Raw genomic sequence first — 12,690 nt, 5'->3', positions numbered from 1 at the left:
TGTTTTTTGTGGCTTGTGCTTTTTAGAAACTGAATAAGCAGATTCAGTCTCCTCCTTTTTCACAGTCCCGGTCTTAACCCCTTCAGAATCAGACCATTGTTGAAATGAGTCTGCCTTGCCGTTTGAGCTCACGGCTTCTCTCTTGGAATGTCTTTTCTGTTGTTCTTCTAATAATTTTCCGCACACATAATTCAGGGTTAAATTACGGACGGTCACTCCCTCTAGGGTAGTCACCAACACGTCCCAAGACGTTGGTAAGCTAGACAAAATAATATAAGACTTCATTTCCTCTGAAAGAGTCAAGCCAGCCGATGCTAAACTTTGGAATATTTCTCTCAGCTCCTGCAAATGTTTGCCAATATCTCCAGATTCTTTTAGCATCGTCCTATACATTCTGCGTGTTAAATTTATTCGAGAACCTGCTGTATCTCTTACATATACTTCATGCAATTTTGTCCAGATCACATGAACAGCATCCTCTCTATTAACATAGAATAGCTGATCATTCCTCATACAGAGGATTATGTGGGTTTTTGCTTTCTCTGCATTTCGATTCTACTCTCTCAAATCAGCTGCACTTAAATCTTCACCGGGTGGGTCTGTAACTACTTCCCACAGCCCTTGGTTCCTTAAACTCATTTCAATCTTAAATGACCAAGTAATATAATTTGTGTCTGTGAGTTGTTCCATTTGTGTATTCATTCCTATTTGAAGTGCCATAACTGCTAATTGGTTGTTTTTTCAACCCTTTTGTTATTTGAATTTCCTTTTTGGGAACTGACCGGCTTAACAACCTCAGAATCCCTTTTCAAATTCAAAAATAGCCTTCTATCAGACAGCGTGTGACTTTGCAAGACAAAAAGCTTTTCAAAAAAGCCTCTTCCTTTGTCTAAATCCCAACGTTCTTTTGAAAAAGCAACGCTCCAGGGCAATTAGTCAACGCACGGCTTCTCTGTCTTATCAGGTCCTACTGTTTCTCTGTTAAGAACTAGAATTATGTCCAGACTGTTACTGGGCCCATAACCTCTTGAGGGTTATATATTATTTATAAACCCTTTTGTTCACTATACCAGTGAACTAGCAGAATAGCAGCGGGTCTTAACTATGAAAGTCAGCAAAGACCAAATTAACTTCAAGACAGAGTCTGTTTTGTTTGGTACAAAAATAAAGTATTTTACTGATAGAATATAACACAGTTTATGGCAATACAAATTTACACCAACATACTCACACACTTGGTCATACAGATTACAGCAGGGCTCACAGCAGTAGAGAGGGAATATTTTAATCTGGTTACAAAGCTCCAAAACTCTCTTTATATACACTTCCCTGAACAAATGATGAAACCACTAATTGGCAATGGCAAGACAATTAGACTTTTGCATCATCCCAATAATTCAATAAAGTCCACCTGCAAACTTGACCTTTAAGCTGATTGACTGATGCTGAGTCTTCAGTTTCTTCCAAGTTTTGCAGGCTTGTATAAAGATATAAAAATCACAAAAAACCAGTCCTAATTCAGGACTCCCAACATACTGACCAGATGATACCGGTAACTGAGATCTTACCATTAGCTGGACACCCTTCAGGACAGGTTTCTTTTCTTGAAACTGCATCATGGGATGATGGCCGAATGGATTATACCTAACAAGGTCCTGACACAGAGGCTATGGATACTTCAGAGAGCCCTGAGGGGTTCACCAACATCGTCGAGGATGTGGATGGGGGTGTACTTAGGAAACTGTCTAATTGGCCTATTGAGAAAATGGAGAGGTCCTACCCAAACTTGTCCTGGACGACTTACCGATCACTGAAAGAGGGGGACAGGGAAAAGCTGAACAGGAGTAGTCTCCCGGTAAGATATTTCTTAATGTCTTGTCTGTTGGTAATTGCCCAGAAGTGGTACCAATTAATTAATGGTTTTTGCTTTTTCACAGGTTGATACGCTGACTGACAATTTTAAGAATCTGCAAATTGAGAGTTCCCGGAATGTAAATATTTCCTGTGTTTCATGCGTTTGCCCCTTTCCTGAGTGATAAGATTTGCTGATGGCAATAAAAAATTGTGCTTTTTATGTGTGTGTCCATATCTTACTGAACAAGCAACATGGCAGAGCATGAAGAAATTCTAAAGAGTATATATTATACACCTGGAGAGGTGGGGAGCTTTGGAGGGTTGGCTCCTCTATTTCAAGAGCCCAAAAAGCAGAGTGAAAAGCTGACTAAAAAACAGGTTATCTCATGGCTTTCAGACCAGGACGCTTACACGCTGCATAGGCCTGGCAGAGTCCATTTTAAAAGAAACAAAACGATTGTGTCTGGTGTGGATGCACAGTGGCAGGCTGACTTAGTGGATATGCAACAGTTTTCTAAATACAACAGGGGCTACAAGTACATTTTAACAGTGATTGACATTTTGTCTAAATATGCTTGGGCTGTGGCCAGGGCCTGACCTTTTCAGTCAAGATGCCAGAAAGCCAGGCAAACTGCAAACAGAAAGAGGGAAAGAGTTTCTAAATCAATCAATAAGCAAGGTGTTAAAAGAACATGGTGTTCACCACTTTGTCACCAATAATGATGTCAAAGCGGCCGTGGTGGAGCGGTTTAATAGAACTTTCAAAACAAAAATGTGGAGGTATTTTACAGCGAATAATACCTTCAACTACATCGATGTGTTGCCACGCCTCCTAAAAAGTTATAACCACAGCTTTCACAGAACCATCAGGGTGCGACCTATGGATGTTAATCAGGCTAACTCACTTGCAGTTTGGAAAACTGTCTATGGAGACAATGTTAACAGAAAAGCAGAGACCCCTTAGTTCAAAAAAGGGGATCATGTACGGATTTCTAAATGCAAGGGGGTCTTTGCTAAAGGTTATGAACAGAATTTTACCACAGAGTTATTCATAGTGGATGAAGTCATCAAAAGAGCAAAGAGACCTGTATACCTGTTAAAAGATTATGAAGGAGATGCTGTGGTGGGAACCTTCTATCCTGAAGAATTACAGAAAGTGAATGCCAAGGCGGATAGGACATACAGGATTGAAGAAATCTTAGCAACAAAAGGAAGGGGCAGAAGAAAGTGTCACCTAGTTAAATGGTTAAGTTGGCCTAGCAAGTTCAACAGTTGGGTGAATGCTTCTGATCTTCGTGAACCTGTATTGAAGTGTAGAGAAGAAGTATGGGTGATCATGGGTTTTACGTTACCTTGCCCAGCAACGCCTGTGCTTCAGCTTTTCCAAACAACAAGAGTTCAGCATACACTATACAATTAGCAAGAGCTCTGGATCTTCCAGGATCGTGGGAAGTGGGGTTAGTTGAAATACAGTATCCACACAGCTGGGACACGCTAACTACCTTCGGACGATTTGAAATTTCTGACAAGGAACGTATGTATCGTTTAGTTCTGTGCAGTGGTTATTATGCTGACATCCCTGAGTTGATTGAAAAGATTAACAAACTTATACATGGTGGTCATAAAGTGACCCTACAGTACGACGCTGTGTCTAGAAAAGTTAGTCTACAGCCTGCAGGAAAATTTACCTTTCAGTGTGATGCAGAGTTGGCCCAAATATTAGGACTGAGTCCTGATGTGGCTGTCAAAGTATTCCCTTTTCATGCAGACATTACCCGGGGTTTTAACACCTTATATGTGTACACAGACATTGTGGAGCACCAGATAGTAGGAGACTATTATGTACCGTTATTGCGTTGCATACCAGTGCGTGGAAAGAACAATGAATGTGTAACCCTTGGTTATGACAAACCACACTACCTGCCTGTATGCAGGGATCACATTGACACTATCACCATTGAAATAAAGAACGATCAGAACAAAAACGTACCATTTCGTTTTGGTAAGGTGACGGTGAAGCTGCACTTTCGCCCCCGGAGAGCTTTTGTCTTTTAAAAATGGCTATTTTGAAAAGCTATGGGGATCCAGCCGTTTATAGGAATTATTATAAGGCACAGGCTAGATATGCACTGCCTGGATACCATGGTTCTCCGGTTATGTATGGTGCAGGACTTGGCGGGATTTTCAGGAGCCTATTCCGAAAAGCAATCCCCCTTTTGAGAAGAGGCCTAGATATCATTAAACCCCATGCAAAAACCGCTGCTCGTAATATTGCTAAAGATGTGGTAGGCCATGTTACACAAGAGGTTTTGAACAGAATGAACACCCCACCTCCACAAGATGGGACAGGGTTGATGTACATTAAAAGGAGGCGGTCTCTAAAAAGAAAAGCCTCACAGGTGAGCTTGGTTGGTCCGCCCCAACCCGTTAAAAGGAAAGCGCAGCGTGGAAAGAAACGCCAGAAACGACAGACTGCCTCAAAGAGGCGGCGGTCTAGTTCAGCTAAAAGAGATATATTTTAAGCCATCGCCATGGCTTTTATCCACTGCGGCTCTGAAGAATGCACTAAATCTGAACTTGATCTATTCAACATTGGCCCCACACAGACCAGCATTGAGAGAAGTTTGTTTATTGAGGTACCATCCTTGTCAGCCCTTACAGACACGGCACCCCTGGATTTCTTCATTGCCGGAAATGGCGAAGATTATATGGACTTAAATAACACCTTGCTCTATGTGTGTTGCAAAATTGTCAATCCTGATGGAACCAACCTTGCTGCAGCTGCAGAGGTAGGCCTTGTGAATTATCCAGTAGCCTCCCTCTTTAGTCAGCTGGATGTGACACTTGGTGATCGTTTAATAAGCCAAAGCAATAATTCATATCCGTATAGAGGTTATTTTGAAGCTGTGTTGATCTACAGCGAGGATACCCTAGCAACACAATTCTCTTCTGGGCTCTTTTACAAAGATATACCGGGGGAACTTGAATCTGCGGTTCTGGATGGCAACAATACCGGGTTTATTAGAAGAGCAAATCTGACTGCTCAAAGCCGGAAAATAGACCTGTTGGGACACCTCCACGCCGACCTGTTTTTTCAGGAAAAGCTGTTGTTAAATGGGGTTGATGTGAAAATTAAACTTACCCGCAGCAAAGATGCATTCTGCTTAATGTCAGATGTTGCAAACACCCCTTATAAACTACAAATTTTGTCAGCCTCGCTTTTTGTTAAAAAAGTGAGAGTTGCACCTGGTGTTCGTTTGGGTCATGCAGAAGCTCTGTTGACAGCTAATGCCAAATATCCTGTGGATTGTGTGAGCATGAAAGTGTTTAGCATTCCAAGGGGGAGTCATGTCGCCAACCAGGAAAACCTGTTTTGGGGGCAATTACCTAAACAGGTAATTATAGGCATGGTGGATAATGATTCTTACAGCGGCGATGATCATAAAAACCCATTTAATTTTCAACTTTTTTATACAAATTTTGCTGCCCTTTACTTGGATGGAGAACAGATTCCCACGAAACCGTTCCGGCCCTCCTTCGAAGAGGGGCACTGTGTTAGAGGATACATGAGTCTCGTACAGGCCACTGGCAAACAAATGAAAGATAGGGCTCTTTTAATTAACCGCGAGGACTATGCCAGAGGTTACACCCTTTTTGCATTTGACCTGATGCCCGATCAAGAGGGCAGAGACCACTATTCTTTGATTAAAACTGGAAACCTGAGGGCCGAATTTCGCTTTGGTAGAGCCCTGGCTGACACAAGCAACATGATCGTGTATGGTGTTTTTGACAATGTGATAGAGATAAACCATAGAAGAAATGTCCTGTTTGACTATATGTAACATGGACAGTGTACAGTTAACTCGTGTCCTATCTTCAAACCACTACACCAGCGTGACTTTCTATGGGGTGTTTCCCAGTGACATGCTACCCAGACAGCGGTTACAGCAGCGTCCTGTGTGTTTGGTGGTTAACACCCACCCTCACAAACTCCCAGGACAGCACTGGCTAGCCATCTACTTGACAGAAGACAAGAATGGAGAATTTTTTGATTCCTACAGACACCCGCCAGACCATCCACTGTTTCCTGAAACCATCATGAAATTTTTAACCAAAAATGCACGAGAGATCGCATTTCAGCCCCGACAAATACAGGCTCCAGATTCAGTTGTTTGTGGCCACCATTGTGTCTTCTTCTTACAGCAACGATGCAAGGGACTAACATTTAAACAGATCCAAGAACTGTATTCTTATGATTTACAAGGGAATGACCAAATGGTTTTACAATTTATTAAAAACAAGAAAAATGTACGTGGCCGTGGTTCTAGCGTATTTCAGACCACCCAAGGCTGTATATCCTGTTCTGCTTTTCATAGCTATGTTTTCTAATAAAAATTGAGTTTAAAAGATTTTTACTTGTGTGATTATTCTTAGCCATTAAACAGACACAGACAGTAAATAGGTTTTAACATATTAAAACATTTATTTTTACATCTTCAAAAACATTACAGTGTTATAACTTGAGCCAGGTATGAGGACTAGATTGTCTTTTCTTTTTAGAAGCATTGTGAAGAGTTGCCGGCGACCGAATAGATAAGGGTACAGCTCCTGGGGAGCTTTTTAGGTGTTCTAAAACTTCTCTGTTGGCAGGATTGCCTACTACAGACATTGGAACATTTAGCTCAGCCATGGATTGCAGAAAAACATCCCATCCTTTAGGGATGCACTTGGGTGGCAGTGGATGATTTTGGGTAACCCCTCTGATCAAATCCAGCATATTGGAACCGGTTACAGCAATCCCTTTGTACACAACGGTTCCTTTGTCATCCCACGAAGAAACACTTTTGTTTTGCTTCATTTTGTTTAATAGCAATCTGGCGTTGTTCTTAGATCTGGCCAGGATGCTGTCCAAGACTTCTTGAAACATCTTGTCAGTATTTACAGCCACTGGTTCTTCTTCAGAGGTCTGCTGGTGTTGTGTCAGAAACAGGCTTAGTTTTTCTTTCTTTGCCTCTTTTTGTCTTACGTGCGTTAGATATTTTTGAAGCAGAGCATCGTAGCATTTAACCTTCTCATATTCTGTTAAGTCAGATCTTTGAAGGACCCCCTGCATCTCAGTATCTAAGGCATAGATTGTAGCAGATCTGATGTTTTCTTCTTTAGGCCCCCCCCTTTTAATTGTTCCAGCTGACAGCTGGGTACCAAATACATCTTCTCGGTATACTCCATTATTGGCTACTTAAAAGGCCAGTTATCAGAGAAATGGCAAAACTTAACAGCGGTGCAATGAATCCCCCAGACTGCTTCACCAATTGTCTCTTCTTTTTTAAAGAGACTCTTTTGTTGCCTAGGCTTTTGATAAAGCGACGTCTTTTTCTTAAGACACGTACCTGGCAAGAAGTCAGTGGTATGTTGCCTTTTAAAGTATTGAGTGCAATTTCAGAGAGGGCCGCTATAAAATCGTCTGAAGCGGTGGTTACAATGGCTTTCCTCTGGCGTGGTGTGGCCTTAATTAGAACTTTTAAGAGGGCCAGATTTCTCTTTACACGATTAGACATGTTTCCAGTTCGAGGGATCGCCGGTAACAGAAGGCATACCACTAACGGTCACTCCTTTTGTAACTAGGTGTGCCTTTTTTCATAGTATAGACCACAGGCCACTCTGGTGGGAAAATCCCCATTCTCAACCGGTAAGATTTGGGGGTGGCAGTATTTAAATCCACCAACAAACAGATAGCCGTAGGGTTTAAATGTGGCATCGTAGAAAGCTTCCATGAAATAGCGGGTATTTCTCGGGAACTTCTGACGGGCCAGAGTTGCAATCTGTAATTTATCCCTCGGGTTTTTGAACAGCACCATATGTTTTGCATTTAGACTAATGGTGCGGTTGCTTTTTCCTTTGCAGAAAATATTCTGTGTAATAAAAAAAATACTCAAGTTCCTGTGGTTCACTTACTGCGTAAAGGCTTTCTGAATTTCATGGCTGTTAGAAGCAGAGTCCATAAGATCATCCATAATTAACAAATTTGGTTTATTGACAGGCAAAAGTTCATCATCATCCAGCTTTTCAGGCATTCCTTCCACAAACTTAATAAAAGGATATTTACACAGCAGTTCTTTGTACAATGGTTGCCAACAGCTATAACATCATACTATATTTTCAGGCATCACCGAGAGCAGGGTGTGTGCATTGTCCAGCAAATTTTTAATAAAATAGCTTTTACCACAGTTGCTTGGTCCTAGGATTTGCTATTCTCTGTATTTAGCAGAGAAATAAGCCGAAAAATATTTCTTTAGAAATAGAGAGTTGAAGGAAAAGAAAAAATCACTCACCATTTACATGCCGGAGAACTTCAGATTCCTATGGGCTGCAAAGATGGTTTCTGCATTGCTCTGGTTCTTTATATACTTTTTGGCTCAGGGCGTTGTCCTTCAGGTTCTAGTTTTGAAGACTGTCATTGGCTGAAACTTCCATCCCCATACAACAGTGTTTAGACTTGCCCCTGGTGAAAGCCTATGATGACTCCACAATGGCTTAGTTCCTTCTGCCCCATACAACAGTGATTAGATTTGCCCCTGGTGAAAACCAATGATGACTCCACAATGGCTTAGTTCCTTCTGTCCCATACAACAGTGATTAGATTTGCCTCTGTGGTATGCCATTGTTCATTTCCTTCCATGACCACCACAATGGCTGAGACTTCCACCCCCCATACAACAATTTTTATATTTGCCCCTGGTGAAAGCCTATGATGACTCCACAATGGCTTAGTTCCTTCCATGATGGGATTATGTACCTGTGGTGTGAAATAAAATAAAACTATTGCTTACATAAAGAAATAAAGTTTTCTTTATTTTTTAATTCCCAATGATGCAAAACAGTTTAACAATGAAGGAATTTAGACAGAATTTCTAAAAACAGCATTTACAGATGTAAGAAATAACTTATAGGGCCGATCTTTGATCTACATTCTACATTCTACATGCTGAAGAAAGGATTGGTCGGTGGTCTTCATAATTTTTTCAAGGTACATCCGAGGATTTATAGCTCTACTAATCTCTGTAGTCAGAATTAAGACCTGGTCCACATTCTCTGAGGTCAAAGCAAGACAATTTAGAGAATACCCAATGAGGATAACAACATACAACATAGGCTGAAACCAGAGTTTTGCACAAAGAATGCATAGTTTTGTGGAAATGTCATTTTCTGTCCATACTGTACATTCGTGAGAGCTCTATCCAGGTGCCTGAATGGTACATCCGATACAGCTCTCATACAGATACTGGCTTAGGCAGTGTTTCAAGATGCCATAAATGGTTGCTCTGACAATTCCACGCATAGCTCCTCGACGCTTTCTTGGTAAAATGTGCTGTGTTTCATCAATCAACAGGCCAAGAAGATTTTTCAGGGTGAGATGCTCAGGCTGATTGTTTGCCAATGCTTCAGGAGCCTAAAAGATATTTTAAAACTATTAACATTAAATCTATTTGGAAAACTTTTTAGACAGAACACTGAAAACACACACACACACACACACACACACACCTGAATGTGAATGTTACTTGCAGAAGCCATATTCCAAAGCTCAATGGGTGATGGTGGGGTGCTAGTACTGATGCACTTCTCAGATTCTTGAGCTGTTACAGCCTCTGCTGCTGGCTCCTGGAAATTTAAGGGGGAAATGTAATTTTCTGTAACTCTTACAAGTTGTTTTTGCACATAAATAAGATGCCAGAAAAAAAAGTTTTACCTGCATTATAGAGTTTGGTATCGAGATAGATTCCAACAAGCTTTGCCATATTTGTGAGATCTCCTCATCTTCCTCCTGTGGGGTCTTTGTTGGTGGGAACTGTTCATCGTCAGAGCTGGTGCTGAGATAACGCTTTCTGGGGTTAGGCCTGTCTGGTGCCAGTGGGGTAGATACCTCTATAGGCCTCATCGGGGTGCTGGGGGTTTCCATGTTGTCGCCTGCTTAAAATCAGCAACTGTTCCCGACGGCTTGAAAGTCTGAAAAGCACTGCACACCCTGGTGAATCCTTTAGGGGTTCTGAAAACTCTTCCTATTGGCTGCGGGGCAGGCTATGTGATATTCCTTAGCCAATCGCTGAGAGGCTGTGGGGAGACATGCCTGGATATGTTCCACCGGTCGCCTGCAAAAAAGCATCATTTCCGGTCGCCGCAGAAAAAACGTCACTTCCGGCCACATGGCCTTTCTTTTGACAGGTAGTGCCAGCATTTCTGGGCACATGGTGTTTGTTTTGACAGCTGGTGATGTCAGTTCCGGTCATGTGGTGTTTGTTTCGACAGCTGGTGTCGTCAGTTCCGGTCATGTGCTGTTTGTTTTGACAGCTGGTGATGTCACTTCCGATCACGTGGTGTTTGTTTTGGTCACGTGACCAAAACAAAGCCACATGGCTCATTTGCATAAATTTGACAGGAAGTAGGGCCATATACTACTCAGGTGACCTCAGTGGCACGGAGTGCCTTCTACAAACTCCGGTTGGTGGCCCAGCTACGCCCCTATCTGGACAGGGATAACCTGGCTTCAGTTGTCCATGCTCTGCTAACCTCCAAGGTACCAGATTGATTTCGGGAACCAGAAGGTTTGACCATATAACACCTCCTCTGGTCCACTTGCACTGGCTGCCTGTATGTTTCTGAACCCAATTCAGGATGCTGGTTTTGACCTATAAAGCCTTACACGGCTTGGGACCACAATACCTGACGGAACGCCTCTCCCAACGTGAATACACCCGGTCACTACGTTCAACATCTAAGATCCTCCTCTGGGTGCCTACTCCGAGAGATGCTCGGAGTGTGGCAATGAGGGATAGGGCCTTTTCGGTGGTGGCCCCCAGACTATGGAACGATCTCCCTGACGAGGCTCACCTGGCACCAACACTGCTATCTTTTCGGCGCCAGGTTAAGACTTTCCTCTTTGCCCAGGCATGTGGCAGCACATCTTAATCACCCATGTTTAGTTTTTTAACGGTTTTTAATGCTTTATGTGTGTATGTTCTGTGTTTTAGAATTTTAAATTTTGTATACTTGTTTTTATCTTAATTTTAGAATTTCTGTAAACCGCCCAGAGAGCCCTGGCTATGGGGGCGGTATATAAGTGTAATAAATAAATAAATAATAAATACTACTACTCTGGGGCCATGGCTAGACCAGGCCTATATCCTGGGATTTTCCCGGGATCATCCCTGTACATCCAAATGACACACAGGGGATCCCGGGAGCAGGCAGGGACGACCCCTCCATATGCCTGGGATAATCCTTAGGTCTAGCTAAGGCCTGGGAAACATGTTGGTACTTGGGGCTTGGAGCTGTGCTATAGTTAACTGCCTCCCTCCAATCCCACAGATGGCCTCTGCAAACGATACCCGGCAGACGCCCAAGGATGCTGCAGACCAGAACTTTGACTACATGTTCAAGCTCCTCATCATTGGCAACAGTAGCGTAGGCAAGACGTCGTTCCTCTTCCGATATGCCGATGACTCCTTCACGTCGGCCTTTGTTAGCACCGTGGGCATTGACTTCAAAGTCAAGACCGTCTACAGGAATGAAAAGAGAGTCAAGCTGCAAATTTGGGTAAGAAACATTAGGAGCTGAGGCTGGGAGCTGGCAGAGCGGTGGATAACCCACGGATAGGGATGGGGGAGAAATGCTGTTGGTCTGAATCGTAATATGTAGTGACCTAATTCACAACTCCTGTACTAATACACAAACCAGAACAAAGTGATCCCTTGATCATCGCACTTCTCCGAATTTTGTGATGCAGTTCTCTGATTTTTTAAAAAATATTTTTATTTATAGATTGATTACATTTTTATACCACCCAATAGACGAAGCTCTCTGGGCGGTTCACAAAAATTAAAACCATGGAAAACATAATAAAACAACCAACAGTCTAAAAAACACAAACACAAAATACAATATAAAAAGCACAACCAGGATAAAAATGTGTATGTTGAGGAAATTGTATACAAAAGTGTGTACATCGGGGAAATAGCTTACAAATAAGCAAATGTTATGTAAAATTGCTTGGAAAAGGGCATATATTAGGGAGCATTGCATACAAAAAAGTGTGTGAATTTTCATGCTCATGAAAATCCATATGAATTTCTGTGTGGACTTTAAAACAAACATTCACATACAAATTTACACCTGAAAAATTGTGAACATTACAGAAACAAAACAGACAAATTAATTTATCATGACCCATGCAATAATACATTTTAAAAATTGGAACCCAGATAATCCATGTTCTGCATATGTGTGTATTTTTCCTTTTCCTTATTTTGATAGATCTGAGGAAGAGAAAGAGCAATAGATGGCAATGAAGGCTTGCAACTTTAACCAGTGAACTAGTACCTAGCTATCCTCCTGGCTTTGGGATCTCTGGAGTCCTTGCTCACACACACAAGCTTATTTTGGTAGCCACAAGAGTTAGAAATTTGGTTTTATAAAAATGAAAAGTGAGATTCCTAATTACGAAACTGGTCAGAAGAACTAGGAAATTTGGGAGGGCGATGCTAATATGAATTAGAGAAAACCTCTGCTCCTAGAAGACCCACTAGGCTTGTCTACAGTTGGAGGGTGTCGTGTATATATTGTCCTCTGAACATTGAGTGTGGGCCAGGAAATGCATGGCCCACACTCTGGGTCAGTTCGCACAGCACATTAGTCAGCAGTGGACTACTTAAGCAACCATTGCTTAAATAGTCTCCCATTGACTAATGTGTCGTCTGTCTGTGGGGAGGGGGAACCACGCCACAGTTAATTATTTTCCAGAAATAACCAATGGAGATAACCAACAGTTTGCAGAGTTGT

General features: G+C 42.0%; 2 protein-coding genes across 2 annotated transcripts in view; both read left to right on the top strand.

The window, feature by feature from the left end:
- Nucleotides 1-12,690, top strand: part of RAB3D (RAB3D, member RAS oncogene family) — a 52,478-nt gene that overhangs the window by 22,511 nt on the left and 17,277 nt on the right. Inside the window, exon 2 of the mRNA XM_063119334.1 lies at nucleotides 11,221-11,448. Coding sequence (XP_062975404.1) covers nucleotides 11,221-11,448 — 228 coding nt within the window. The remainder of the gene's footprint in view (nucleotides 1-11,220; nucleotides 11,449-12,690) is intronic.
- LOC134393924 (uncharacterized protein F54H12.2-like) lies at nucleotides 4,386-5,696 on the top strand. Its single transcript, XM_063118952.1, has one exon. It carries the CDS (start codon nucleotides 4,386-4,388, stop codon nucleotides 5,694-5,696), a length of 1,311 nt encoding a protein of 436 aa, XP_062975022.1.

Source organism: Elgaria multicarinata, chromosome 3 (assembly GCF_023053635.1).
Source record: "Elgaria multicarinata webbii isolate HBS135686 ecotype San Diego chromosome 3, rElgMul1.1.pri, whole genome shotgun sequence".
NCBI lineage: Eukaryota > Metazoa > Chordata > Lepidosauria > Squamata > Anguidae > Elgaria > Elgaria multicarinata.
Note: the sequence above shows the minus strand (reverse complement) of the source record. Positions and strands in the feature narration are given on the sequence as shown.

Coding starts and splice junctions, on each gene's coding strand:
- LOC134393924 (XM_063118952.1), top strand. CDS start 4,386: ATGGCTTTTATCCACTGCGGCTCTGAAGAATGCACTAAATCTGAACTT.